General features: G+C 50.3%; 1 protein-coding gene across 1 annotated transcript; it reads left to right on the top strand.

Moving 5' to 3' along the window:
- The first annotated feature begins 1 nt into the window (after position 1).
- On the top strand, positions 2-27993 carry Atp8b3 (ATPase phospholipid transporting 8B3). The gene is made up of 30 exons (XM_070008071.1): positions 2-6; positions 1323-1381; positions 1822-1907; positions 2965-3078; positions 4286-4384; positions 4732-4793; positions 5434-5506; positions 5602-5672; positions 6473-6555; positions 7061-7219; positions 8058-8146; positions 9723-9913; positions 10030-10238; positions 10768-10799; positions 10897-11053; positions 11538-11726; positions 11811-11923; positions 14220-14384; positions 14478-14589; positions 15915-15990; positions 16189-16300; positions 16870-17224; positions 17317-17540; positions 21042-21125; positions 22203-22439; positions 22581-22719; positions 23879-24006; positions 24686-24688; positions 25647-25820; positions 27895-27993. The coding sequence occupies exons 1-30, from the start codon at positions 2-4 to the stop codon at positions 27991-27993; spliced, it is 3699 nt and encodes a 1232-aa protein (XP_069864172.1).

Below are 27993 nucleotides of genomic sequence, written 5' to 3'. Positions count from 1 at the left end.
GATGAGGTAGGGGGTGGGGGTCATTTGGGGAGCTTCTCCCATTTAAGGGTGATTTGTATGGCTTCATGGGGTTGGATCAAGCCCCCCCCCCCCCCCCCCCGGAGATTCCTGAATCTGTTAGTGGCTTGTTGTAAATCCCCACTCCTCTGAGGGTGACTGTATCTGGCAGAATCCTCTTCCAGCAACTCTAAGCCCAGACCTCTTAGTGGTGGACACTCTTTAGATACATTGCTCTGATAAAGCCTATAACCTTAGGCCCTGTTTGGTCAGTCAGCACACATGGATTGAACTCTTAAATGGGACAGGAGAGTCAGTGAGATGACTGGAGGCGGTGATAGAGGTCATCAGTAAGAGGCAAGAGGGCTGGGCCATGGGCCACGGGCCATGGCTAAATGATGGTAGTGGGGGAGGTAAGACCAACCCAGAGTGGTGGATGAATTTGGAACTGCTTGGATCTGAGGTGGTTCCTGAGAGAACACTTAGCTAACGTCTGGACCTTCATAGCCCAGGTAAAGACTGCAGATGGATACCCATGTCTGGGGGAGATGACATTTATTATTTGTTTATTTAGCACCAGTACCAGGGCTTCCTCCTGCTTTATTTTTTATTGTTGTTTGCTGTTTTGAACTCAGGACCTGGGCTCTGTCCCTGAGCCTCTCTGTGCTTAAGGCTAGCGCTCTACCACTTGAGCCACAGCACCATTTCAGGCCTTTTTTGTTTGTGTGGCACTGAGGAATTGAACCCAGGGCTTCATGCATGCTAGGCAATCACTCTACCACTAAGCCACATTCCCAGCCACTTGCTTTGTGTTTTTGCTCAAGGTCCTCTACCATTTGAGCCACAGTTGTACTTCTGGTTTTTTGGTAGCTAAATGGAGATTTAGAGTCTCACAGACTTTCCCATCGGGGCAGGCTTTGAGCCACAATCCTCAGATCTTTGCCTCCTCAGTAGTCTCCTCAGGGGTGAGCCACAGGTACCCTATAGGTTCTGAGCTGCTTCTTTTTTTTTTTCTTTTCTTTCTTTCTTTTTTTTTCTTTTTCTTTTTTTTGTCTGTCATGGGGCTTGATCTCTGGGTGTGAGAACTGTCCCTGAGCTCTTCAGCTCAAAGCTAGCACTCTACCACTTGAGCCGTAGCACTACTTCTGTGTATGTGGTACTGAGGAATCGTACCCAGGGTTTCATGCACGCTAGGCAAGCACTCTTATCACTAGGCCACATTCCCAGCCCCTGTTCTGACTTTCTTAAAAGCAGACTAATGGATAACATCCAGCAAGGGCTGGGACTACAGTGTGACCTTGACTCTGAGTCTTCTCCCCCAACAGCCCCATCAGCATAGACCCTGGTAATGACTGTGAAGATGTGGAAGACAACGAGAACACAGGTTCCATGCTGAATCAGGGTTGGGGGACGGGGAGGGAGGTGGGAAGAGAGGGGACAAAGAGATGTCAGGCACTATCAACCTTGTTTGGGGCTGTTGATTGGATTACAAACCCTCTTATTGATGAAAGGAGGTTGCCCTAGCTGAGCATGATGCCAGGCCACAGTTTACCTGGTCTGTAAAATCAGTGGATGTCAGTGGTTCTCCCAGTACCTGTTCTCTAGTGGAAGAGTCACTCTTGAGATCCATGTGTGCCAGTGCCTTTGGAGCACAGTGCAGGGACTGAGATGGGCCCCTAGTGTGGCCCTCACTCCCTCCTGTTTGTTGCTGAGCTCCTTGGACATCCCCAGCATCCAGCGCTCCTGGGAGCATATTAGTTATCCTCTAGGGCTTTGTTAGGGTGTTTGTCTGCTTTAGAAATGCTTAACTTTCTCCCACTGCAGCATTCACCTGGGAGGTGAAGGCCAACAACTGGGACTTTCACACCAAGTTCAAGAAGTTCCTGTGCTGGCAGAAGAAAAAGTACAAGGTGGGCAGGGAGACTACCACCCTGATAGAGCCCAGGCCCCATCCTCTCTATTCAATAAGGTCTCTTTATCTCCTACTATCCCCTGGTGGGCTGCCAGGATCTCCCCATTGGGAGAGTTTGTTTTCAGACTAAGAGTCTTGCTTGTCACATTACTTGTATGTGTGTGTGTGTGTGTGTGCGTGCACGTGCACGTGCACTCACTCAGAGCCTGGGTACTGTCCTTGAACTTTTTTCTTTTTGGTAATGGGGCTTGAATTCAAGGACTGGGTGCTGTCTCTGAACTCTTCTGCTCCGGGGTAGCTCTCTACCACTTTGAGCCACAGCTCTACTTCCAGTTTTCTGGTAGTTAATTGGAGATAAGAGTCTCATGGCTTTCCTGCCTGGGGTGGTTTTGGATCTCAGCCTCCTGAGTAGCTAGGTTTACAGATGTGAGCCACTGGTGCCTGGCTGCTTGTTATTTTCATTGTGATCCTGAGAAAGTAGTGCTGTTCTTATCAAATCATGACTTTTTAAAAAAACTTTACCCATGGGCATTAAAGTAAATTAATACACAACTCTACCAGCACACAGTGTCACAGTCCTCTCTAGAATCTCGAGAGAGGAGTCTCACTTTTTTTTTTTTAGTGCTGGTACTGAGGCTTGAACTCAGTGCCAGGGTACTATACCTTTGCTCAAAGCTGGTGCTCTACCACTTGAGCCAAAGCTCCACTTCCAGCTTTTTTTTGAGGGGGGATGTTAATTGGAGATAAGAGTTCCATGGACTTTCCTGCCCCAGTTTGCTTTGCATCTTGATCCTCATATTTTGGCCTCCTGAGCAGCTAGAATTACAGCTGTGAGCCACTGCGTCACTGTGTCCAGCTAGTCTTTCATTTTGGGCAATATTGTTGACACAATTTAATTAATGCTGACCCAGCAGACACTCTGGAAACACTGGTTCAGTGGATGCTTCCTTAATGCTGTCTGTGGCCACTCTGGCAAGGCAGGGATGGGGTGACTGACCCCAAGAACCCTTAGGCCTGGGTAGCACCCCATTCACTGACTGATGTTCTCCTTCTAGACCAACGCCATCCACACAGCCAAGTATAATTTCTTCTCCTTCCTGCCACTGAACTTGTATGAGCAGTTCCACCGCGTGTCCAACCTCTACTTCCTCCTCATCATTATCCTGCAGGTGAGGCAGGGTGCAGGGCTGACTCCTCCAGAAGTCCACCGGAGCACTCTGGCTGTTTACAGTATGATGAGCCAATTAATATCTGACTTCTCCCTCACACTGCCTTCCCGCTTCGTGTGTGCCTGGCATACAGGAGGAGAAGCTGAATAGTGAAGGGGGAGAAGACAGCCACCTCCCTCCAGGTGGGATTTCTTGGCCACACAACACCCTTAGCCTCTGTGCCCATGTGGCTGGCCTCAGACTGGGGGAGCCAGGGGTCCTGATGGTTTTTCAGAACCTACCAGGCCATTCCTGGCTTCTGAACAGCAGGGACTCATGGTGTGTGTGGAGGGCAGTCATCTAGCCAGGACCCTGTCTTCCTCTCCTGGAGCCCCCTACCTGCTCAGCATTTTGATTCTGCCCTCTTTTATGGTTTTATTTTTATTTTTTGTCAGTACTGGGGCTTGAACTTAAGGGCTGGGTGCTGTCTCTGAACTTTTGTGCTCAAGGCTAGCAGTCTACCACACTGAGTCACAGCATCACTTCTGGTTTTGGGGTAGAGATAAGAGTCTCATGGAGCCTGGTGCCGGTGGCTTATGCCTTTGATCCTAGCTACTCAGGAGGCTGAGATCTGAGGATCGTGGCTCAAAGCCAACCTGGGCGAGAAAGTCCATGAGACTCTTATCTCTAATTAACCACCAAAAATCTGGAAGTGGCACTGTGGCTCAAGTGGTAGAGTGCTAGCCTTGAGCTGAAGAGCTGAGGGACAGTGACCAGGCTTAGAATTTCTTGACTGGGTTGTCTTTGAACCATGATCTCAGCTTCCTGAGTAGGTAGGATTAGAGTGCCTGGCCTTGGTTTTATTTGTTTGTTGTTTAGTGGTTGCCAGTGATGTGTGTGTGTGTGTGTGTGTGTGTGTGTGTGTGTGTGTGTGTGTGTGTATTGTCTTTTAGCTTTTTTGCTCAAGGCTGGGGCTCTACTGACCACTTGAGCCACACCCCCACTTCCGACTTTTTGCTGGATAATTGATTTAGTCTACACAAGGAACCAATGGACTAGGTCTGGAAAGAGACTGTGTGGTCTGGGGTGCTTGGACGAGAGGACCACGATGGAACCCAGACCTGAAGAGTGGCCAGAGAAAGAGGGCTACAGGAGTAGCGATGGAAGGAGAGTGGACCACAGGGCAGGAAGGCAGGAAGTGACTGACACGACCTTCCCAACCCTGCAGGGCATCCCGGAGATCTCCACGCTGCCTTGGTTTACCCTCTTTGCACCATTAGTCTGCCTCTTCCTTATCCGGGCTACTCGAGACTTGGTGGATGATGTTGTAAGTTAGGGTGACACTGGGGATGTGAGATCATGGTGGGGGGGGTCCAGAGTCCTGGTCCCACCATTGTTGGCCTTAATGTATTGGTCATGAGTCTGAGAATGATGGCCTTGGTGGCTATGTTGGGCTCTGCTATCCTTGTCCTGCATCCTGGTGTGCAGGATCCTCTGTCCTATCAGCCATCGGCCGTGGTGGCCCCCAGTGTTTGGCCTGGAAGCCTCATCCTGGGAACCCCGGACAGTGTTGGGTGGCCCTGGCTGGCAGGGGCTGGCCAGTTACCTGGGCAAGCAAGGTAGGGACAGTGAGAGGGGCAGGACCACCTCTCTGATCCCATCCTGTTGGTCCAGGGGCGGCACAGGAGTGACCATGCCATCAACAACAGGCCGTGCCAGATCCTGAGTGGAAAGAGGTGAGGCTGGAGGTGGCCATGGAGGACCATCCTGGACATGTTGGCCAGGATGTAGTTATAGTGGACAGGGTGCCAACAGAATGGTTGGTACCTTCTGTGCTCCAGATCGAGTTTCAGGCCTGTATTTTTTTTTTTTTTTTTTTTTTTGCCAGTCCTGGAGCTTGAACTCTGGGCCTAGGTACTGTCCCCGGGCTCCTTTTGTTCAAGGCTAGCACTCTACCCCTTGAGCCACAGAGCAAGCTACTTCTGGCTTTTTCTACAATTGTTTGGAGATAATCTCACAGACTTTTCTGCAGGGGCTGGCTTTGGACTGCAATCCTCAGATTTCAGCATCCTGAGTAGCTAGGATTACAGATGTGAGTCACTGGCACCTGGAGGGCCTGCATTTATTAGGCACCTAATGTCTACCTGACCACTGGGATCATGACAAAAAATATCAGTTACCTGGGCTCAGGGGAGGGCAAGGGAAGGCGGGGAAACACTTGGATAAGGGACCCTGGAAGTCACTGGGCAGAGAGAAGAAGAACTCATGGAAAGTGTCCTTGGGGAGGCAGCTGCTGAGCAGAGAGGGCCTTGCGCAGGGCTCAGAGACTAGGCCTGGGAAGGAGTCGGAGCCCTCTCACACCCCCCCTCCCTGCAGCTTCACTTGGAGAAAGTGGAAACACATACAAGTGGGAGACGTGGTGTGTCTGAGAAAGGACAGCATAGTACCGGTGAGTAAGTGTTACCTCCTATAAGTGCTCTAGGAGAGGCTCCTCAGCCCATCCGCCATCCCCTACAGTCCAGTCTCCTTCCTGTCCCATACCAGGCCGACTTGCTCTTGCTAGCCAGCACAGAGCCCAGCAGCTTGTGCTACGTGGAGACAGCTGACATTGATGGGTGAGAAACTGTAATATCAGCAGGATGCGGTGGCTCACGCCTATAATTGGAGCTACTCAGGAAGCTGAGATCTGGGGGGCACAGTTCAAAGCCAGCCGGGGCAGGAGAGTCAGTGAGACCCTTCTGTCCAATTATCTACCAGAAAATCAGAAGTGAAGCTGTGGCTCAAGTGGTAGAGTGCTAGCCTTGAGCAAAAGAGCTCAGAGACAGCACCCAGGCCCTGAGTTCAGGCCTCATGACTGACCAAAAATAAAAAGAAAAGGCTAAACATGGAGCTGTGGCTCAAATGGTAGAGAGCTGGCTTTGAGCATAAAAGCTCAGCAACAGTTGCAGGCCCTGAGTTCAAGCCCCAGGATTGACACATGCACACACACACATCATCATCACATAAAAAAGAAAGAAAAGAGGCTGCAGCATCCCTAAGGGAAGCCAGAAAAACAGAAGAAAGACACCGATCAGCTGACTCCTGTCTCCAGCTTTCCCGTGAACGTTTATGTGGGCACAGAACAGGCTTTCCCAGCCAACAGGGGCATAAAATACAGGAGGCCCCACTCCAGAGGAGGAGATCTGCCTTCCGGCCACCACAGTATCTGCTAGCTTAGGCCCTGACCTGGGCCTTTTGTGCTGTATGATCTCTGGCAAATCCTCTCTGGGCCTCAGCCTTCTAGTCTACATCTGGAACAGGGTAGAAGCACAGCAAATGTGTTCACTATCTCTGAGAGAAGGTGTGGCTCTTCACCCCAGGGTGTTAGCCATCTTTTCATCACCTTCTGTACTTTCCTGCCTTTCCTTGTTACCAGGGAGACCAACTTGAAGTTCAGACAGGCCTTGACAGTCACCCATCAAGAACTGACCAGTGCTACAAAGATGGCGTCCTTCCAGGGTGAGTGGGAAAAGAGAGTCCTATGCACACATCTGGGCCTCTGCCCCTCCTATGGCTTTGATAATGGTGGTAGGTATTATGTGGGGCCTAGTGCCCAGCCAGAATTGGGTGTATTTGCCACCCTGTAAGGTCTAGTAGCTTTTTTGTGCCCTGTGTGTGTGTGTGTGTGTGTGTGTGTGTGTGTGTGTGTGTGTGTGTGTGTGTGTGTGTGTGTGTGTAAAACTGCTATTATAAAGGTAATGTACAGAAGGGTTACTGTTTCTTAAGTCAGGGATGTTGGGATATGTGTGCAAAGTCCATGAGGCCATGAAACAAGTCTTGGAGTGTTCTAGGGGAAATGCCCATAGGTACCCGAGGACACCCCAGGGTCTGTGAGGGTGATTGGAGCCGGACGGTGGTGGGAGCATTCCCCCTACTTCAGTTGGAAAGGCGTGGCAGAGTCTGTAGCTGGGATCAGGGGTGCAGGTTTGCCACCCCCCCACTGCTGACTGCCATGTGTCCACAGGCACTGTGAGGTGTGAGGACCCCAACAGCCAGATGCACCAGTTTGTGGGGAGCTTGGAGTGGAACCACAGGAAATATCCCCTGGACATTGGGAACCTGCTCCTGCGTGGCAGCAAGATCCGCAACACTGACGCCTGCTATGGCCTGGTCATCTATGCTGGTACAGCAGCATGTGACAGCCAAGGGGGGTGGAGTGCAAGGAACAGGGCTAGGCACGACCGTGATGGACCCGTGGAGAGATGTGGGCTCCTGTGGTTTGGCTTCTCCGTAAGAAGGAACATGGATTAGAAAATATGGAGCTCTGGGCTGGGAAGGTGGCTCTGTGGTAGAGCGCTTGCCTTGCATGCATGAGGCCCTGGGTTCGATTCCTCAGCACCACATAAGCAGAAAGAAAAAAGCCAGAAGTGGCGCTGTGGCTCAAGTGGTAGACAGTTAGCCTTGAGCTGAAGAGCTGAGGGACAGCGCCCAGGTCCAGACCCTGAAGTTGGAAGGCTGCTGGATGATTGGGTGGATGGATGAATGGCTGGATGAATGATGAGTGGATGAGTGGATGGATGGAGGTGGGGAGAGTGAATGAACAGATGAGTGAGTACACAGGTGGATATGTGGTCAGGGTGTATGGAGGATGGATGGATGGATGGATGGATGGATGGATGAGTGGTGGGTGAGTAGATGGGTGAGTGGACGGATGAGGTGGGTGGAAGGCCAGAAAAATGAGTGAATAAGTAGATGGGTGGGTAAATGAATGGATGTATGGATGGATAAGTGGATGAACTGCTGAAGGATGGCTATGTGGATGGGTGGGAGTGGATGGCTGGGGGATAGAAAGTTGGATGGATGGGTGGATAGATGAATAAATGGATAGATGGCTGGGGGATGGGTGGTTGGGTAGATGGATGGAGGGTGGATAGATGGTAGTAGATGGTTAAGTGGATGGAGAATGGATGAGCAGGCAGATGGATGGGGAATGGTTGGCTGGATGGCTATAAATCTTGCAGGTGTTGACACAAAGATCATGCAGAACTGTGGCAAGATCCACTTGAAGAGGACCAAGCTAGATCTCCTCATGAACAAGCTGGTGGTCCTGGTGAGCTGCCAACCAGAGCTTTTGTGGGGAGACATTGGGAAGTCTAGAGGAAGACCCCTCCCCTACTGATAGAAACCTGGAGTTGCTATCTTCTGTTCCTTGGTTTCCTTCCTCATACAATGACCAGGTTTATCCCAAGAGCAAGTCTTTGTTGACAGAGAATCTTTGTTTAAGTAATGTTTAAAAATAGCCAGGCACTGGTGGCTCATGCCTGTAATCCTAGCAACTCAGGAGGCTGAGATCTGAGGATTGTGGTTCAAAGCCAGCCCAGGCAGTAAAGTCTATAAGACTCTTCAATTAAGCACCAGAAAACTGGAAGTGGCACTGTGGCTCAAGTGGTAGAGCTCTCACCTTGAGCTGAAAAGTTCAAGGACAGCACCCAGGCCCAGAGTTCAAGACCCATGACCAACAAAAAATATAAATAAAATAAATAAAAATAAATAAAAAATAAAAATTGGCATGGGGCTCTAGCTTAGTCGTACTGTGTTTGCTTAGCATGTGAGTCGCTCTGGATTCTCTTCACAGAATTACCAGAAAAAAAAGTTTCATGAAATAAAATTTGTTCTAGACATTTTCCAAATCTATATATAAAAAAAAAACAACCTCACCTATTACCTGCAATGAAAGGGAACCATCTATAAGTCTTTTCATAACTATCTTCATAATTTATTTTTGTGCTGATACTGAAGCTTGAACTCAGGGCCTGAGCACTGTCCTTGAGCTTTTTTCACTGAAGGCTAGCATACTAACACTTGAACCACAGATCCACTTCTAGCTTTTTATTTGGTCAGTCATGGGGCTTGAACTCTGGGCCTGAGCATTGTACTTCTGCTCATCAGCTTAAGGCTAGCACTCTTACCACTTGAGCCACAGTGCCACTTCCAGCTTTTTCTGATTATGGTACTAAGGAATGGAACCCAGGGCTTCATGCAAGCAAGGCAAAAACTCTACCACTGAGCCACCTTCCCAGCCCCACTTCCAGCTTTTTAGTGGTTGATTGGAGATAAGTTTCTCATAGATATTCCTTCCCCAGCTGGCTTAGATCCTCAGATCTCAGCCTTCTTTTTTTTTTTTTTGGTCCGGTCATGGGGCCTGAACTCTGGGCCTGGGCGCTGTCCCTCAGCTCTTCAGCTCAAGGCTAGCACTCTACCACTTGAGCCACAGCGCCACTTCCGGCTTTTTTCTTTTTGCTTATGTGGTGCTGAGGAATCGAACCCAGGGCCTCAGGCATGCAAGGCAAGCGCTCTACCACTGAGCCACCTTTCCAGCCCTCAGCCTTCTTGAGTAGCTAGGATTACAGGCATGAGCCACCAGCACCTTTGTGATTTTTATGTGTCACTCTAGTAAAAATTAAATCAGCCACAAAATCCAGGCAAAAGCTCTGGGAGTATCCCTCCTCTGGTCCCTTCCTGACCCATCTTTGTTCTCCGCTATCTGTTCCCATTCTCCTGCCAGATCTGAGGATTATCTTCTCTCAAACTTTGTCCTTTTACATGTCCCCACTGACAAATCTCTGAGGTTCTCGGGACCCTTTCAGGCTCTCCCATGCCTCCTTATCTCAATGCCCACCTTCTAGATCTTTCTGTCTCTGGTGGCCATCTCCTTGGCCTTGACCCTGGGCTTCAGTTGCATGATCAAAGACTTCAAATGGAAGCACCACTATCTGCCTGTCAAGCACACGAGGACGGAGATTCTGGAGTCCTTCTTGATCTTCTGGAGCTTCCTCATTCTGCTCAGCACCGTGGTGCCCATGTCTTTGTTTATCATGTGAGTCATGTGCTTGGCCAGGACTGTGCCCGTTTCTCAGATGGGATAAATGGAGGCCTCCTGAGATGGTCGACAGGGCGGGACAGGTAGGAATGTGACGGGCCATGAATTTGCAGAACGGAATTCATCTACCTGGGCCACAGCCTATTCATCAACTGGGATACGGGGATGTACTACCAGCCGCTGGCCATGCCCGCCAAGGCCCGTAGCACCAGCCTCAACGACCAGCTGGGCCAAGTGCAATATATCTTCTCAGACAAGACGGGCACGCTCACACAGAATGTCCTGACCTTCAAAAAATGCTGTATCAACGGCCACATCTATGGTGGGGATGCCTGGCCCCCCTTCTGCTCTCCCCTGCTCCTTTCTGTGGAGGGAGGGTCCCCCAATACCTGATTCAGGGGCTGGGTGCCCAAGATCAAGGGTTACAAGGGTCTTCAACTTCAACCACAGATCAGGGCCATAGGGCTCCAGGTTTGACTGGTGACACTGGGTACCCCCTTGGAGGGAGGCTAAGCTTTGGGGGAGGGGGAACAGGCTGTGGGACCCTGAGTATGGGCTCCCAGGCAGCAAAGTTCTGAAGAATTCTTTTTCTTTTTTTTTGGTGCCAGTCCTGGGGCTTGAACTCATGACCTGGATGCAGTCCTTGAGCATTTTTGCACAAGGCTAGTGCTCTACCACTTGAGCATAGCTCCACTTCCAGCTTTTTGTTGGTTCATTGGAGATTAGAGTCTCATAGGCTTTCCCTGCCTGGGCTGGCTTTGAACTGTGAACTTCAGATTTCAGCCTTCTTGAGTAGCGAGGATTACAGGCCGAGCCGTCAGCACCCAGCTCTGAAATATTTGTTTTCTTAGGTCCAGATGATGAGGATGGGACCCCCCGTCAGGTAAGCCTCTGGCCTTGCCCTTCTGGCAGGTAGGGGGATGGGCAGGGACCCACTTAGAGGCAACCTGTCCTGTCCCTGTCCACTGCCCCTCACCCAGGAGATGCCCTACATGTGGAATGAATTTGCAGATGGAAAACTCCTTTACTACAACAAGCAGCTACTACACACAGTGCGGCACAGACAGGACGGAATGGTGCAGGAGTTCTGGCGCCTGCTCGCCATCTGCCACACGGTGATGGCCCAGGAAGAAGACAGTGAGTGCAGATCCAGCCTGTGACGACTCGGGCCTGGGGGACTCCCACCAAATCCCTGACCCCAGCCCAGCCTCCTCCCAGGTTCTTGTTGTGGCCTGTCTGTGCCCAGCACCTCATCCCAGGCTGCCCAAGCCATGCTGGCCTGGAGCCAAAAGAAGATGGCTCAGAGCTGTTCGCTCACGCCTGTCATCCTAGCTACACAGGGGGCAGAGATCTGAGGATCAAGGTTCAAAGCCAGCCCAAGCAGGAAAGTCTGTGAGACTCTTAGCTCCAATTACTATTGAAAATGCTGGACGTGGAGCTGTGGCTCAAGGGATAAGAGTGCTAGCCTTGAGCAAAAAAATCTCAGGGACAGCATCCAACCCTGAGTTCAAGCCCCAGGAAAGGCATAAAAAGAAGAGTCTGTATCAGCAAGCCTGGAGGGCACAAGGGGGTGAATTCTTGCTTCCTTCCCCACTTCCCTGCCTGTCCCTTCCCATGCCAGACCAATTGTTGTACCAGGCAGCTTCCCCTGATGAGGAGGTGCTGGTTACTGCGGCCAGGAACTTGGGCTACGTGTTCAGGTCCCGCACTCAGGACACTGTCACGGTGCTGGAGCTGGGAGAGGAGCGTGTCTACCAGGTGCTCGCCATGATGGACTTCACCAGCGATCGCAAGCGGATGTCTGTGCTGGGTGGGCACCACCACTCCCCACCCCCAGCTGGGAGGCCTGACAGGGGAATGTGTGTGCCAGCCAAGTCTCTCTATCTTCCCACAGTCAGGAACCCCGAGGGTTCCATCTGCCTCTACACCAAGGGTGCCGACACAGTCATCTTGGAGCGCTTGTACAAGAGGGGTGAAATGGAGGAGACCACAGAGGAAATCTTGGCTGTGAGTCTTGGCTGGGAGAAAAGTTGCTGCTGCTGCTGCTGGTGTTTGGGTACAATAGGAAGAAGAAAGATAAATAGCACATATAAAGAATGGTAGTAGGCCCTTAGGGCAGCCGTGTACAGTTGGTCAGGTCCTGGGCACTGTACAAAGCATTTCTTCCCTCCTACCTCCCATCTATCTGCAGAGGCTGGGTGGGGGCTGAACTCCAAGGTATACCTACTCAGGGCATCTTTCTCTAATTGCCTTGTGAGCCAGGCACTGGTGGCTCACACCTGTAATTCTAGCTACTCAGGAGGCTGAGATCTGAAGATTGCAGCTTGAAGCCAGCTGGGCAGGAAAGTCCATGAGACTCTTATCTCCACCAGAAAACTGGAAGTGGCACTGTGCTCAAAGTGGTAGAGTGTTAACCTTGAGCAAAAAAGCTCAGGGACAGCATCCAGGCCCTCAGTTCAAGCCCCATGACCAACCAAAACAACAACAACACCAAAAACAACAAAAACCTTATGAGTGGATTGGACCTTGACTTTGGATATCCCCCCTCCCCCCGCAACCCCAGCGCAGTCTCCCAGACAATCCTGGGTTCTAGGAGACACTCATCCCTTCCTTGCTCAGTCTTTCTTCTTTGCAGGTAAAGCTGAGATTCCTCAACTCAACCTTTGCTTGTATGCTGGTCTTGAGGCTTGAACTCACAACCTGAATGCTATCCCCTGAGCTTCTTTTACCATTTGAGCTCCAGCTCTACTTCTGGTTGGTTTTTTTTTCCCCCTGGTCATGGGGCCTGAACTCTGGGCCTGGGCACTGTCCCTCAGCTCTTTCCCTCAAGGCTAGCACTCTGCCACTTGAGCCACAGCACCACTTCCAGCTTTTCTGTTTATGTGGTACTGAGGAATTGAACCCAGGGCCTCATGCATGCAAGGCAAGCACTCTACCACTGAGACACCTTCCCAGTCCCACTTCTGGTTGTTTTGATAGTTAATTGGAGATCAGTGTCTCATGGACTTTCTTGCCTGGGCTGGCTTAGAACTGCAGTCCTCAGATCTCAGCCTGAGTATCTAGGATTATAGGCATAAGCCACAGTTCCTGAAGCTGAGCTCTTTCTTTCTCTTGTTAGCCTCTGTCCTTTGGCCTCTCCTTGGGGCCCCAGGATCCCAGTGACTAGCTTGCCATCCCCTGGGCCTAGGTGACCCCTTGGGACCTTGGCACAGTGCTTTTCCAGATGCCTTTGTAATTCACAGTCTTTCTGTCCTCAAGAGCCAGCTACACCTTTCTGATCTCAGTCCCCTGCCATGGGGGCCACCCCTACACCTCTTCCCTCTGGTCTAGCCTGCATCTACAGGGCTAGAGGCATCTATGTCTAGCCTGAGGAATGCCCCCCAAAAGGTTTCACTGAGGGGTCTGCAGGGTGATCTGCTCTGCTTAGTGAGAAGCAGGTGTTTGGTTCTAGAATAAAGACCCAGAGCCCAGGAGCTCAGCAAAATGCACAAACCACTCTATAGGATGAGTGAGGAAAGCGGCTCAAGGTATAGATGTACTTGAGGATCCTGACACCGAAATAGCCCTGCTGTCCAATCTGTGCTATTTCTTGTTCTCTGACCCTCATCAACACTAGGGAGGTGGTGCCCTGCTAGGGTGCTTGTATCTTGAAGTTTATCCCCTTGGAAATGAGTCCCATGGATGCCAGGTACCAGTGGCTCACGCAGTAGTCCTAGATACTCAGGAGGCTGAGATCTGAAGATTGTGGTTCAAAGCCTGCCCGAGAAGGAAAGTTCATGAGACTCTTACCTCCAATTAAGCACCAAAACAGCTGGAGGTAGAGCTGTGGCTCAAGTGGTACAGCAATGGCCTTTAGTACAAAAGCTCAGGGACAGCATCCAGGACCTGAGTTCAAGCCCAAGCACAGGCAAAATAAAAATAAATATATAAGTAAGTCTCATGGACTTTCCTGCCTAGTCTGGCTTTGAACTATGATCCTCAGATCTCGCCTCCTGAATAGGTAAGATTTACAGGTGTGAGCTCCCAGCTCCCAGCTCAAAATAAATCTTTGAAAAGGGCTGGTAAAGTAGCACCACTGGCATCTGGTTTAGAGTACCAGTCTTCAGCAAAAGAGCTCAGAGACAGTGCCTAGGACCTGTGTTCAAGCCCTGAGACTGGCAACTAATAAAATAAAGAAAAGCAAGGTATAGGGACTTGTTTCGTGCAGGTAGCCAGGTCCCAGAAAAGGCCTAGCAGCAACAGAGACAGAACAAGCAGGCGGGAGGACCAGCTGGCATAGTGACAGTTCCACTTCCCCACCCAGGACTTTGCAGGGCAGACCTTGAGGACCCTGTGCCTGGCCTACAAGGAGGTGTCTGAGGAAGACTTTGAGGTATGGGAGAGCCAGCACCACAGAGCCTGCCTCCTGCTACAAAACCGGGCACAGGCCTTGTACCAGGTGTACGACAAGATGGAGCAGAACCTCCAGGTGCACAGATGGCCACAGGGACTGAGGGTGGGGCTTTAAAGCCTGTTATTAATAGCTCAGTTCCGAGGTCTCCCCCCGCTCCCTGCCCTGCAGCTGCTGGGAGCCACAGCCATTGAGGACAAGCTCCAGGATGGTGTTCCAGAAGCCATCAAGTGTCTTAAGAAAGCAAACGTGAAAGTGTGGATGCTCACAGGGGATAAGCAAGGTGGGTTCCCCAGTCCCCATTGCCCTTGTCCCAAGTCCCATTGACTACGTCTCCCACGTGTGTGGATCCAGCATTTCCCTTCAAAAGAGAGATAGAGGCCACTGAAAACCCTCAGTGAAAGCCAGGGGCCGGTGGCTCACGCCTATCATCCTAGCTACTCAGGAGGCTGAGATCTGAGGATCATGGTTCTAAGCCAGCCCAGACAGGAAAGTCTGTGAGACATTTTTTTACAATTACCAAAAAGCTAGGATTGGAGCTGTGGCTCAAGTGCTAGAGCACTAGCCTTGTGTGAAAGCACAAAAAAAAAAAACAAAAAACCCAAGCCTCAGTAACAATCAGAGTGCCTCCTGAGAATGCACAGTGTGCTGAGGGCTCAGAGAGTATTTTGTTTTTAGAGAAGCATTGCAAGATGGCCCTTTGCAACCTCCATGTGGGCAGTAGATCTAGCTGAGCTAAGTGTTCAAAATAGCTTGCCTGTTGGGTGCTGGTAGTGTACGCCTGTAATCCTAGCTACTCAGGAGGCTGAGATCTGAGGATCATGGTTCAAAGCCAGCCCAGGGAGACAAATCCATGATACTCATATCTCGCTTGAATTAAAGCAAAAAGCTGGCAGTAGAGGTGTGGCTCAAATGGTAGAATGCCAACTCTGAGCAAAGGGAGAGTGTAAGACTGTACATTCAAAAATGCAAGACGGGGCTGGGAATGTGGCTTACTGGTAGAGTGCTTGCTTCCCATGCATTCATGAAGCCCTGGGTTTGATTCCTCAGTACCACATAAACAGAAAAAGCCAGTAGTGGTGCTGTGGCTCAAGTGGTAGAGTGCTAGCCTTGAGCAAAAGAAGCTCAAGGACAATGCCCAGGCCCCTGAGTTCAAGCCCCAGAACTGGAAAAAAAAAATACAAGAAGCAAAAATTTCAAGATCCTTCTGAAAAATACTAAAGCAGAAAAAAGGATGAGAGTGCGGCACAGGTGGTAGAGAACCTGACTAGTTCAAACCCCAGTATACTTGGTGCCCCCCCCCCCCCCCCGCCCCGAAAGCACAGCAGGTGGCAAGCTTTAGATATGACCTACCTGATAGACCAGCCTTCAAATCCACCTCCTCTGGAGTAGCCCAGCCTAGAGTAGCCTTTTCACTTTGAGCTGCAGACAATGTCTCAGGGCTAGCCCTCATTGGCCAGCCTGGTGATGTACTCTGTTCTGAATCAATCACCATGGTCAGGATCAAGGTGCCCTGCTATGATTGGCTGGTGGAGTGGGGTCTAGGTGGCAGAGTGGGTGTGGTCACCAGGCAGGACTGGGAGGTCTCTGAGCAGGACTAATTTACAGAGACAGCTGTGAACACTGGCTTTGCCTGCCAGCTGCTGACGGAGAACACGCTCATTCTGGAGGACCAGGAGATAAAGTAAGTAGGCATAGGAATGTGCAAGGGACCTGGGGTGTCTATGGCCTGGAAGGCCATCTGGGCATCTTCAGTGTATTTTTGGATTTGCCTGGCTGGACTCTCAAGGTAAGGGTGAGTGCTATTCCAACCAAGTGGGAAACTGAGGCATGGGTGGGAGGGGAGAGGTGGGAATCACCTCTCACCCCTGCTATCCTACAGCTGCATCTTGGAGACCTACTGGGAGAGCAACAATAACCTTCTGTCCCCGGGGAGAAACTTGAAGTCCCTGCCCCAGATCAACATGGCCATGGTCATTAATGGGGACTTTCTGGTTAGTGTTGACTTGGAGCGGACAGTGGGGTCCTTGGTGTAGAGGACAGGGTCTGGTCATGGGGGCCCTAAGCTTACCAGGGATGGGGGTATTGCTGCCATCTCAAATGAAAACTGCCAAGAGAAAATCGGGTGCTGGTGGTTCATGCCAGTTATCCTAACTACTCAGGAGGTTGAGATCTGAGGATCACAGTTCAAAGCCAGCCTGGGAAGGGAAGTCTGTGAGACTCTTGTCTCCATTTAACTAGCAAAAAAAAAAAAAAAAAAAAAAAGCCAGAAGTAAAACTGTGGCTCAAGTAGTAGAGCACTAGCCTTGAGTACAAAAGCTCAGGGACAGCATGCAGGACCAGAGTTCAAGCCCCAGGACCAGCAAAAGAAAAAAGCAAAGCAAAAGAAATGCCAAGAGATTGGACCCAGAGAAGCCAGTGCAAGGGAGAGACACAGTCAAGCCTCAAGCCCAGACAGAGGGTTAGTTACACAGGGTCTCAAGACCCCAGGGAGGGATATTCAGTAAAGGAAATAAAGGATGACACAGGCCAAATGATGCAGCTCCCTCTCCCCGCTATCCAGGACCAGCTGCTTCTGTCATGGCACAAGGAGCCCCAGGCCCTGGTCCAAAACGTGATGATGGACAAGACTTGGCAGGAACCTGGTCAGATGAGGAGGGACTTCCGACAGGCTGTGGGGCTCTCCAGGATGTGGCAGAATTCCAGATTCCCACTGGCGCTGGCCTCCCATACCCAAGAGAGTCCCAAGGTGCGACGGGAGCGGGCCTTCGTGGACCTGGCCTCCAGGTGCCAGGTGGTGGTCTGCTGCCGTGTGACACCCAAGCAGAAGGCTCAGATTGTGGCACTGGTGAAGAAATACCGGCAAGCAGTCACGCTGGCCATTGGAGACGGGGCCAATGACGTCAACATGATCAAAAGTGGGTGGCGATGGGCTCCAGGTATGGGGAGGAGGCTGTGGGCAGCCAGCCCGGGAGGCCCAGAGGTCAACGGGCTGTGCTGTCCCCTGCAGCTGCTGACATCGGTGTAGGGCTGGCGGGTCAGGAGGGTATGCAGGCAGTGCAGAATAGTGACTACGTGCTGGCCCAGTTCTGCTTCCTGAAGCAGCTCCTGCTGGTTCACGGACGTCTCTCCTACATGCGAATCTCCAAGTTCCTTCGCTTCTTCTTCTACAAAACAGCAGCTTGCATGATGGGCCACATTTGGTTCTCCTTCTACAATGGCTTCACTGCCCAGGTGAGTGATGCCAGTAAGAACAGCCCTCCAGGCTGCCTGGTCTCTCCCATAGTTACTAGTCGCAATCATGGGTACACTCAGAACTCCAGGGTCCAGCTGAGCATGGTGGTGCAAGCCTATAATCCCTGATCTCTAGAGGTAGAAGCAAGAAGATGGGGAGTTCGAGGTCAGCCTGGGCTATATAGTAAAAACTTGTCTAGGAATTTTATTTTTATTTTCTTATTTTAATTTTAACTTATTTTAAATTTGTTTTTATTTTTAACTTATTTTACATTTATCTGTGCCAGGACTGTTCCAGAGCTTTTTTTGCTCAAAGGTTGGTGCTCTACCACTTGAGCCACAGTTCTACTTCCAGCACTTCGGTGGTTAATTGGAGATAAGAGTCTCAAGGACTTTCCTGCCAGGGCTGACTTCAAACCATAATCCTCAGATCTCAGCCTCTTGAGTAGTTAGGATTATAGGTGTGAGCCAGTAGCACCTGGCATTAATCAGTTTTAGTTTATTTAGACATAACTAGGGGTTGACCTCAGAGCCTTGCTCTTGCTAGGTAGGTGCTCTACCATTTTAGCTATGCCCTCAGCCCTTTCATACTTCAGCTATCTTTTGGATAGGATCTTTACCTTGGCCTCTGACCAAGATCCTCTTATTTATTTATTTATTTATTTTTTGGGTCCGGTCATGGGGCCTGAACTCTGGGCCTGAGCGCTGTCCCTCATCTCTTCAGCTCAAGGCTAGCGCTCTACCACTTGAGCCACAGCGCCACTTTCGGCTTTTTTCTTTTTGCTTATGTGGTGCTGAGGAATCGAACCCAGGGCCTCTGTCATGCAAGGCATGCGCTCTACCACTGAGCCACCTTCCCAGCCCCTTATTTATTTTTAATTGTGAAAATACTGTACAGAGGGGTTACAATTACATGAGCAAGATAATGAGTACATTTCTTATCAAGCATTGTTGCCTCCTCCTTTGTTTCCCTTTCCCATCCCATCCTCCCCCCCCCACCCCCCAAGATCCTCTTATCTATGTCTCTCCTGTAGCTGAGATTAAAGGTGCATACACCCCTGTTGGAGTGTTACTATCTAACTTTCTGCTTGAGTTGGCATTGCACTGTGACTCTTAAAATCCCTGCCCAGGGGGCTGGGAAGGTGACTCAGTAGTAGAGCGCATGCCTTGCATGCTCAAGGTCCTGGGTTCGATTCCTCAGCACCATATAAGCAAAAAGAAAAAAGCCGGAAGTGGTGCTGTGGCTCAAGTGGTAGAGCGCTAGCCTTGAGCTGAATTGCTGAGGGACAGAGCCCAGGCCCAGAGTTCAGGCCCCATGACTGGACCCCCAAAAAAAAAATCCCTGCTCACCAGCTAGCTGGGATTATCAGTGGGAGTCACCATGTATGGCCTTATATATTCCAGTCTTGGGGCTTGAACTCAGGGCCTGGGTGCTATCCCTGAGCTTCTTTTGCTCAAGGCTAGCACTCTACCACTTGAGCCACAGAACCACTTCCAACATTTTCTGTTTATGTGGTACTGAGGAATCAAACCCAGGAATTCATGCAGGCTAGATAAGCACTCTACAACTAAGCCACATTCCCAGTCCGGATTTATATAATTTTATTTTAACTTATTCTATATAGTTAGCTAGTACCTGAATTTGAACTTAGGGCCTCATGCTTGCTCAGCTTGCCTGCTTGACTGGTGCTCTATCACTTGTGCCATGCCTTCAAGCTCCAAATTTTTGCTGATTATTTTGGAGATGAAGTCTTAGGAATTTTCCCTCTGTGGTCTGACTTTGGACTGTAACTCTATGTATCTCAGCCTCCTGACAGCAAGGATTACAGGTGTGAGCCAGTGACACATAGCTTACCTATCTTTATTGTCTACCTTCTGCAACAGAATCTTTTTTGTTGTTGTTGTTGGTTGTGGGGCCTGAACTCTGGGCCTGGGCGCTGTCCCTCAGCTCTTTACCTCAAGGCTAGCACTCTACCACTTGAGCTACAGCACCACTTCTGTTTTTTTCTGCTTATGTAGTGCTGAGGAATCAAACCCAAGGCCTCATGCATTCAAGGCAAGTGCTCTACCACTGAGCCACCTTCCCAGCCCCTGCAACAGAATATTTATCTATTGCCCCTATCTTATCCATTTACCCTCTATATTTATAACTATTCTCTAAAACTGTGTGTCACTTGCCTATCTCTACCTTCAAATACCACCTCTCACTGAGCATGTTAGAACCTATGAGTGGTCTCCAGCACACAGCTTGCTCAGCTCTTACCTTGCTGGCTCCTCATGGCTTCTTCTCTTCCCCTTAGCCTTTTTTTTTTGGGGGGGGGTCCGGTTGTGGGGCCTGAACTCTGGGTCTGGGCGCTGTCCCTCAGCTCTTCAGCTCAAGGCTAGCGCTCTACCACTTGAGCCACAGCACCACTTCCGGCTTTTTTCTTTTTGCTTATGTGGGGCTGAGGAATCGAACCCAGGGCCTCGAGCATGCAAGGCAAGCGCTCTACCACTGAGCCACCTTCCCAGCCCCCCCCCCCCTTAGCCTTTTACCTATTATTTCGAAGGCACGTGAAATGGTTTGGGGTTGAAACACTCAGCTGAAGTGAATTCAGATTCTGCAGGAGTGGGGCGCTGGGGGCTCACACCTGTAATCCTAGCTACTCAGGAGACTGAGCTCTGAGGATCGTGGTTCAAACCTGCCTGGGCAGGAAAATCCATGAGATTTTTATCTCTACCCAAAAGCCAGAAGTGAAGCTGTGACTCAAGTGGCAGAGGGCCAGCTTTGAGCCAAAAAAGCCAAAGGAAAGCTTGAGGCCCTGAATTCAAGCTCCAGTACCAGTGCACACGCAAAAGCCCCGAGCAACAATAGCAACAACAAAAACATTCTGGAGGAAAGCTGAGCCAGCTGCCAGTCTCTCCTAGCTCTCGACTCATCAGAAGTTCCCTAAATCTAGGCTAATGAGACCCTAGAAAGACTTGGAAGCACATTCTCCTTTTTTGTTTTTACTTCTGGTGCCGATCATGGGCCTTGAATTCAGAGCATTGTCCTGAGCGCTGTCCCTGAGCTTTTTCACTCAAGTCTAGTGCTCTACCACTTTGCCACTTCAGTTTTCTGGTTTCTGGTGGTTAATTGGAGACAAGAGTCTCTCAGGCTTTCCTGCCTGGGCTGGCTTTGCATCTTGATCCTCAGAGCTCAGTTTCCTGAGTAGCTAGGATAACAGGTGTGAGCCATGGTGCCCGCCTACATGCTGTTCTTGATCTAGTCATCCACTTACTGCCCAGTTAGAGGATGCATTTTCTCAAAAGCTTAAGAGTTCTCTTCTGTCCCCTGCTTATCCTCTTCTAGCCCTTATCAGCTCCACTTAGCCCAGCATGGACTTAGCTTAGCCCTGGTCATTACAGCAACTCCTAACCCTTCTGGGACTCCTCCCTCCAGCTGGTGGCCAGCTGGGCAGGGTCCCTGGGCCCCTGGCCTTCAAGCCCCTGGCCATCTTTATGTCTTGACTCTGTGCACAGCCCCTGTATGAAGGCTGGTTCCTGGCTCTCTTCAACCTGCTCTACACCATCCTCCTGGTCTTCTACATCGGGCTTTTTGATAAGGTGAGCAGGGGTGAGGTCTGGCTTCCGCCATGGTGGGTATGGGGTGCAGGGAAGCCTGGCCCAGGAACAATCTCTGTGCCCTTACTTGGTATCTGCTCTCACTGAGCTCTGACTCAGATGGGGTGTCAGAGGGTGCTGGGTGCTAGTGGCTCATACCTGTAATCCTAGCTACTCAAGAGGCTGAGATCTGGGGGCTGGGAAGGTGGCTCAGTGGTAGAGCACTTGCCTTGCATGCTTGAGGCCCTGGGTTCGATTCCTCAGCACCACATAAGCAAAAAGAAAAAAGCCAGAAGTGGCGCTGTGGCTCAAGTGGTAGAGTGCTAGCCTTGAGCTGAAGAGCTGAGGGACAGCGCCCAGGCCCAGAGTTCAGGCCCCATGACTGGACCCAAAAAAAAAAAAAAAAAAAGAGGCTGAGATCTGAGGATCCAGCTTCAAAGCCAGCCTGGTAAGAAAAACCAGAACTTTTTTTTGGTGGGGGGGGTCAGTTGTGGTGCTTGAACTCTGGGCCTGGGCACCTTCCCTCAGCTCTTCAGCTCAAGGCGAGCGCTCTACCACTTGAGCCACAGCACCACTTCCGGTTTTCTGGTGCTTAATTGGAGATAAGAGTCTCATGGGGACTTTCCTGCCCGGGCTGGCTTTGGACTGCCATCTTCAGATCTCAGCCTCCTGAGTAGGTAGGATTACAGGTGTGAGCTACTAGTGCCCAGCTTAAATCAGAACTTTGTTTTTGGTGCTAGTCCTGGGGCTTGAACTCAAGGCCTGGGCACTGTCCTTTTGTGCTCAAGGCTGGTGCTTTACCACTTGAGCCACAGATCAACGTCTAACTTTTTTGGGGGGGGGTAGATTGGAGATAAGAGTATCATGAACATTACTTCCTGGGCTGACTTTGAACTGCAGGCCTCAGATGTCAGCCTCCTGAGTAGCTGGGGTTACAGATGTGAGCCATCGCCTCTTGGCAACATCTTTGATTTAATTCACTGCAACTCATGCCACCTTGTGCTACAGAGGTGGCCAGATCCCTTTAGGGGTCCCTCCCATTCCCTGTCCTGTCCCAAGAGCCTGCTGACTCTTTTCTAGGATGTGAGTGCTGAGCAGAGCCTGGAGATGCCCCGGCTGTATGTGGCTGGCCAGAGAGAGGCACTTTTCAACTACCGGATCTTCTTCCAAGCCATTGCCCATGGCACGGTCACCTCCCTGATCAACTTCTTCATGACACTGTGGATCAGCCGAGACACAGCAGGGCCTGTGACTGGTGACTACCAGTCCTTCGCGGTGACTGTGGCCGTCTCAGGCTTGCTGTCCGTTATCATGGAGGTAGGCAGGGCCATCACCTCATCTCCCCATGTCCAGGGGCCATGGAGGCCACCCAGGTGACCTTCCCGGACCCCAGAACTCGATGTCCTGACCCAGATAATCCTCCAGCCCTGGATGATCCTTTCCCCCTTTCCTGTCTAGGCCATCCTGGTCATCAAATACTGGAGCGTTCTGTGTGTCCTGGCTGTTTTCCTCAGCCTTGGCTTCTACGCAATTATGACATTTTTCACCCAGAGCTTGTGGCTGTTCAGGATCTCTCCATCAACGTTCCCATTTCTCTGTGAGCCCCACCGGGAGGTCTTGACACAGGCAACACAGGCATCCCTGACACATCAGCAGGGACGGTGGGGGGGGGGAGAGGCAGGGGAAGGTATGGGGGAAGGGGTGGCCTCCAGGGACCCCAAAACAGCCATATGCAAAGCCTGGACTTTGGTGGTTCATGTCCATAATCCTAGCAATTCAGGAGGCTAAGATCTAAAGGATAGTGGTTCAAAGCCAGCTCAGGCAGGAAAGTCTGTGATACTCTGAATCTCCAATTAAATAACAAAAAACCAGAAGTAGAGTCATGGCTCAAGTGATAGAGCACTAGCCTTGTGCTAAAAAGCTCAGGGACAGGGGCTGGGAAGGTGGCTCAGTGGTAGAGTATTTGCCTCTCATGCACGAGGTCCTGGGTTTGATTCTTCAGTACCACATAAGCAGAAAAAGCCAGAAGTGGCGCTGTAGCTCAAGTGGTAGAGACCTAGCCTTGAGCTGAAGAACTGAAAGACAGCATCCAGGCCGAGAGTTTAGGCCCCACGACCAACCAAACAAAAAGCTCAGGCACAATACCTAGGCCCTGAGTTCAAGCCCCAGGAATGGAAAGAAAGAAAGAAAGAAAGAAAGAAAGAAAGAAAGAAAGAAAGAAAGAAAGAAAGAAAGAAAGAAAGAAAGAAAGAAAGAAAGAAGCTGGTGCTGGTGGCTCATGCCTGTAATCCTAGCTACTCAGGAGGCTGAGATCTGAGGATCTCAGTTCAAAGCCAGCCTAGGCAGGAAAGTCCATGAAACTCCTATCTCCAACTAACCACCAGAAAACTGGAAGTGGCGCTGTGGCTCAAGTGGTAGAGCACTCACCTTGAGCTGAAGAGCTGAGGGACAGTGCTCAGGACCAGAGTTCAAGCCCCACGATTGACAAAAAAAAAAAAAAAATCAGAAATGGAGCTGTGGCCCAACGTGGTAAAGAGCTAGCCTGAACAAAAGAGCTCAAGGCGCACCTAAACCCTGATTTTGAGCCCCATAACCATCAAAACAAAAAACAAAGCAAGAATTAAAAGCAAAAGCCATGCAGGTGGCTCACAGTCACCCAGCAAGTCCTGAGGAAGGGGATGCTGTTTGGTGGTGGTCTGGAGACATGGTGGGGGGAGGGAGCAAGGTCTCTGTTATGTTCCTCATCCTCTTCTCAGATGCTGACTACACTGTGCTGACCCAGCCGTCCAATCTGCTGGTGATCCTGCTGAACATGGCCACGACCACATTACCCATCCTGGCCTTCCGCGTCATCCACCAGCATTTCAGGGAGCTGCGGCCCAAGGTGAAGCATGGCTGGAGTGCCTTGAGCCTCCTGGGACCCCATCAGCTCCTCCTTGCTCTCCCTTTGAGAGAGGTGGACATGGAACCCCAGGGGTTCCCTGTGCTCTCAGAGGGGTAAACTCCCTAAAGGAAGACCACACATCCTGGTATAGGAGAGCCAACCTGCATTCACTGGCTGGCATTAGTTCCCCAAGTATTATAGGGTTTAAGTGGCTGAACCAACCTTGAAATGCTCTAGGGAAAGGGAGGCATTTGGGAGCACATAGAAATATCCTAAGCAGGGGTTGGGAATGTGGCTTAGTGGTAGAGTGCTTGCCTTACATGCATGAAGCCCTGGGTTCGATTCTTCAGTACCACATAAACAGAAAAAGCCGGTAGTGGCGCTGTGGCTCAAGTGGTAGAGTGTTAGCCTTGAGCAAAGGAAGCTTAGGGACAGTGCCCAGGCCCAAAGTCCAAGCCCCAGGATTGACAAAAAATAAATAAAAAAAATAAAAATCCTAAGCAACCACAGGTGGAGAAATGAGCATCCAGTGTGGTCTCCAAATAGATTGAATGTTTTGGGGGGGACAGAGTTTCAGTTTAGGGAGGTGAGAATGTTCTGGAATTGGGTGGTTGGTATGGCTGCACAGTTATGTGAATGTGCTTAATGACATTGGACAGTGCCCTTCACCAGGACTTAGAAGGTGAGTTTTAGCTCATGCTTTTCAAACTTTATTGAGAAAGCATCTTACTTGTAGTCCAGGATGGCCTCCAACAAATGATCTTTTTGCTTCTGCCTCCTAAATGTTACAGGGACCGCTGTGTCTAGACATCATGTGTGTTTTATCACAATGAAAAAAGAAAGTACTGGGCTTAGAATGGGCTTAGTGGCAGAGTGCTTGCCTAGCATGCATGAAACCCTGGGTTTGATTGCTCAGTACCACATACACAGAAAAAGCCAAGTGGTAGAGTGCTAGCCTTGAGCAAAAGAGGGTTAAGGGCAGTGCCCATGGCCTGAGTTCAAGTCCCAGGACTGGCAAAGAAAAAAAGAAAGAAAAAGAAAAGGAAAGAAAAGAAAGAAAGAGAGAGAGAGAGCAAGGAAGGAAGGAAGGAAGGAAGAAAGAAAGAAAAAGAAATACTAGCCAGGTGCCCGTGGCTCATGCTTGTAATCCTAGCTACACTGGAGGCTGAGATTGAGGATTACAGTTCGAAGCTAGCACAGGCAGGAAAGTCTGTGTGACTCATATTTCTTTAACCACCAGAAAACCAGAAGTGGTGCTGTGGCTCAAAGTGGTAAAGTGAAAAAGCTCAGGGACAGTACCCAGGTCCTGACTGACCAAAAAAAAAAAAAAAAAAAACAATACACGTGTAAAAAAACATAATTCACCCCCCCCCCAAAAAAAATAACTCACTCTGGGAAAGATTCTGATTGGCTGCTCAAGAGTTCAGTCCCAGGTGAGAATGCTGATAGGCTATTCTAGAGTGAAGTCCCAAGGAAGCACTCTGGCAGATCCAAGTCAAATTTCAGGGCAGATTCTAGTTGACTCACCTTGAAACCTGAAGCAGGTGGCCAGTCCCTGAGGGCTCTGGAGGTTCCTTACTTGGAGGCCAGTGACTAGAGTCACGCCGGAGTCTGATGCCCGTGTCCTGCTGTGCTTTCAGGAAGAGGAAGCCCCGAAGGATGAAATCTTCACCGTGGAACGCATGCTTCATTTGCGCCGGGAGGCTCCCACTCGGCGTTCCAGCTACGCCTTCTCCCACCGTGAGGGCTATGCAGACCTCATCACGCGGGGTGCGATCCTGAAGACGTCTCCCAAGGTCCACAGAGATTCCCCGGTCCCATCTGCTGAAGAGCAGCCACCCAGGAACACTAGGAAGACATCTTTCTTGGTGAAGAAGGTTCATCAGTGCCAGGGAAAGGCAACTTCCATGCCGTCTTCAGTCAAGAGCTTGTCATTAATTGGAGGAAGACAGTCTACTCTTCCCTCAGAAACCCAACCCACTGTCACCACACGATGGTCTACCACCGTGAGCAGACTATCTCGATCTTTCCAGGATAAGACATTGTCACTCCAGGCAAGCCAGCGATCACCTGCTAAGGACCCGTCTCAGCTCTTTGCCACCCAGACATTGCATTCCTGCCAGGCCTTTGCTGATAGGAGACTTTGGAGAGGTCATCATCATTCTGCACACTGGCAGAAGAGCTGGCAAAACATCCGGCAAAAGGATCTCAACCCCCAAAGGAACAAAGAGCCACTTCCCAAAATGGCCCACACATCACCGGCAGGGACCCAGATGCCAGATTTTAGATAGTCATCGATGAATGAGCATCCCGTAGAGATAGAGCTCTGGCCCTCAGAGGGGCAGCCAATGCCCTTTGAGGACCATTTTCTACCGGACTTGGCGGTGCAGCCACCTCTACCCCCAGAAGACAAGTCATTGACTTGTAAAAGCCTATCAGTGAACAGGAGACCTTTCTCCAAAGGTGAGGCTCTACCTCTTGCTTTTTCCTAACAAATCGGAGTCCATCCAATCCCAGGGGAGTGCATTTTTGGGCTCAACCCCACACTTTGGGCTTTCCTACTCTTCTTTTGTCCAAGCCACATAGAGGATTCCTGGTCTTTTAAAAAGTAAAAACAGCCAGGTTTTTACTGTAAAACACCTGTAATCCTAGCTACTCAAGAAGCTGAGATCTGAGGATGGAAGTTCAAAGCCAGCCCAGGCAGGAAAATCTATGAGAGTTTTAACTTTAATTAACCAGCAAAAAAACCAGAAGTAGAAGCCAGGCACTGGTGGCTCATACCTATAGTCCTAGCTACTCAGGAAGCTCAGATCTAAGGGTCACTGTTTGATACCAGCCCAGGTAAGAAATCCGAGACTCTTATCTCCAATAAATTATTAAAAAAAAAAAAAGAAAGCTGGAAGTGGTGCTGTGGCTCTAGTGGCAGAGTGCTAGCCTTGAGCAAAAGAAGCTTAGGGACAGAGCCTAGGCTGAGTTCAAGGCTCCAGACTGACAACAACAACAACAACAAAGAAAAGCTAGGCAGTATTGGCTCATGTCTGTAATCCTAGCTACTCAGGAGGCTGAGTTCTGAGGATCACAGTTCAAAGCCAGCCCAGGCAGGAAAGTCCATGAGATTCTTATCTCCAATTAACCACCAGAAAACTGGAAGTGGCGCCGTGGCTCAAGTGGTAGAGCGTTTGCCTTGAGCTAAAGAGCTAAGGGACAGTGCCCAGGCCCAGAGTTCAAGCCCCATGACTGACCCCCCCCCCCAAAAAAAAAAAAAAAAAAAGCAGGGCTGGGAAGGTGGCTCAGTGGTAGAGCGCTTGCCTTGCATGCTTGAGGCCCTGGGTTCAATTTCTCAGCACCACATAAGCAGAAAAAAAAAAAAAAGCCAAAAGTGGCGCTGTGGCTCAAGTGGTAGAGCGCTAGCCTTGAGCTGAAGAGCCCAGGCCCAGAGATCAGGCCCCACGACTGGACCCAGAAAAAAAAAGGCAGAAGTAGAGACACGGCTCAAATGGCAAAACACCAGCCTTGTACGGAAAAAGCACAAGACCCTGAGTTCAAGTCCCAGTACACACACACACACACACACACACACACACACACACACACACACACACACACACACACACACACACACACACACACACACACACACACACACACACACACACACACACACTCAGAGTCAAAATACTGACCTCTGGTGGTATGGTAGAGATTGCTTCCTTTCCATTCTGGAGAAGACAGTGCCAGCAGGAGAGAGCAGAGCAGGTTCTACCTAACAACCTGGCCCTCCTCCACCTGCCCCTACCACCTCCTGCCTACTGGCTGGCCCTTCTCAGACAAATTACACGAGTTCCAAATCTAACCTCTTCTGGCTACTTTCTCCCCTCTGCTTCCCAGCTTTGGGCAGTTAGAACAATGGACAGTGATGTAGGTCCTGACAAGGTCTGCATGGAAGGGACCTATCTGGCCCAGAGGCCCCAAGCTTCTGATTCTTAA

Source organism: Dipodomys merriami, unplaced genomic scaffold, assembly GCF_024711535.1.
Source record: "Dipodomys merriami isolate MVZ:Mamm:240054 unplaced genomic scaffold, mDipMer1.0.p SCAF_70, whole genome shotgun sequence".
NCBI lineage: Eukaryota > Metazoa > Chordata > Mammalia > Rodentia > Heteromyidae > Dipodomys > Dipodomys merriami.
Note: the sequence above shows the minus strand (reverse complement) of the source record. Positions and strands in the feature narration are given on the sequence as shown.

What these genes read in the sequence shown, in the direction of transcription:
- Atp8b3 (XM_070008071.1), top strand. An exon ending in GAAAGGACAGCATAGTACCG is followed by an intron (nt 5,507 to 5,601) that starts GTGAGTAAGTGT and finishes GTCCCATACCAG; the next exon opens with GCCGACTTGCTCTTGCTAGC. An exon ending in TATCAACGGCCACATCTATG is followed by an intron (nt 10,239 to 10,767) that starts GTGGGGATGCCT and finishes TTGTTTTCTTAG; the next exon opens with GTCCAGATGATGAGGATGGG.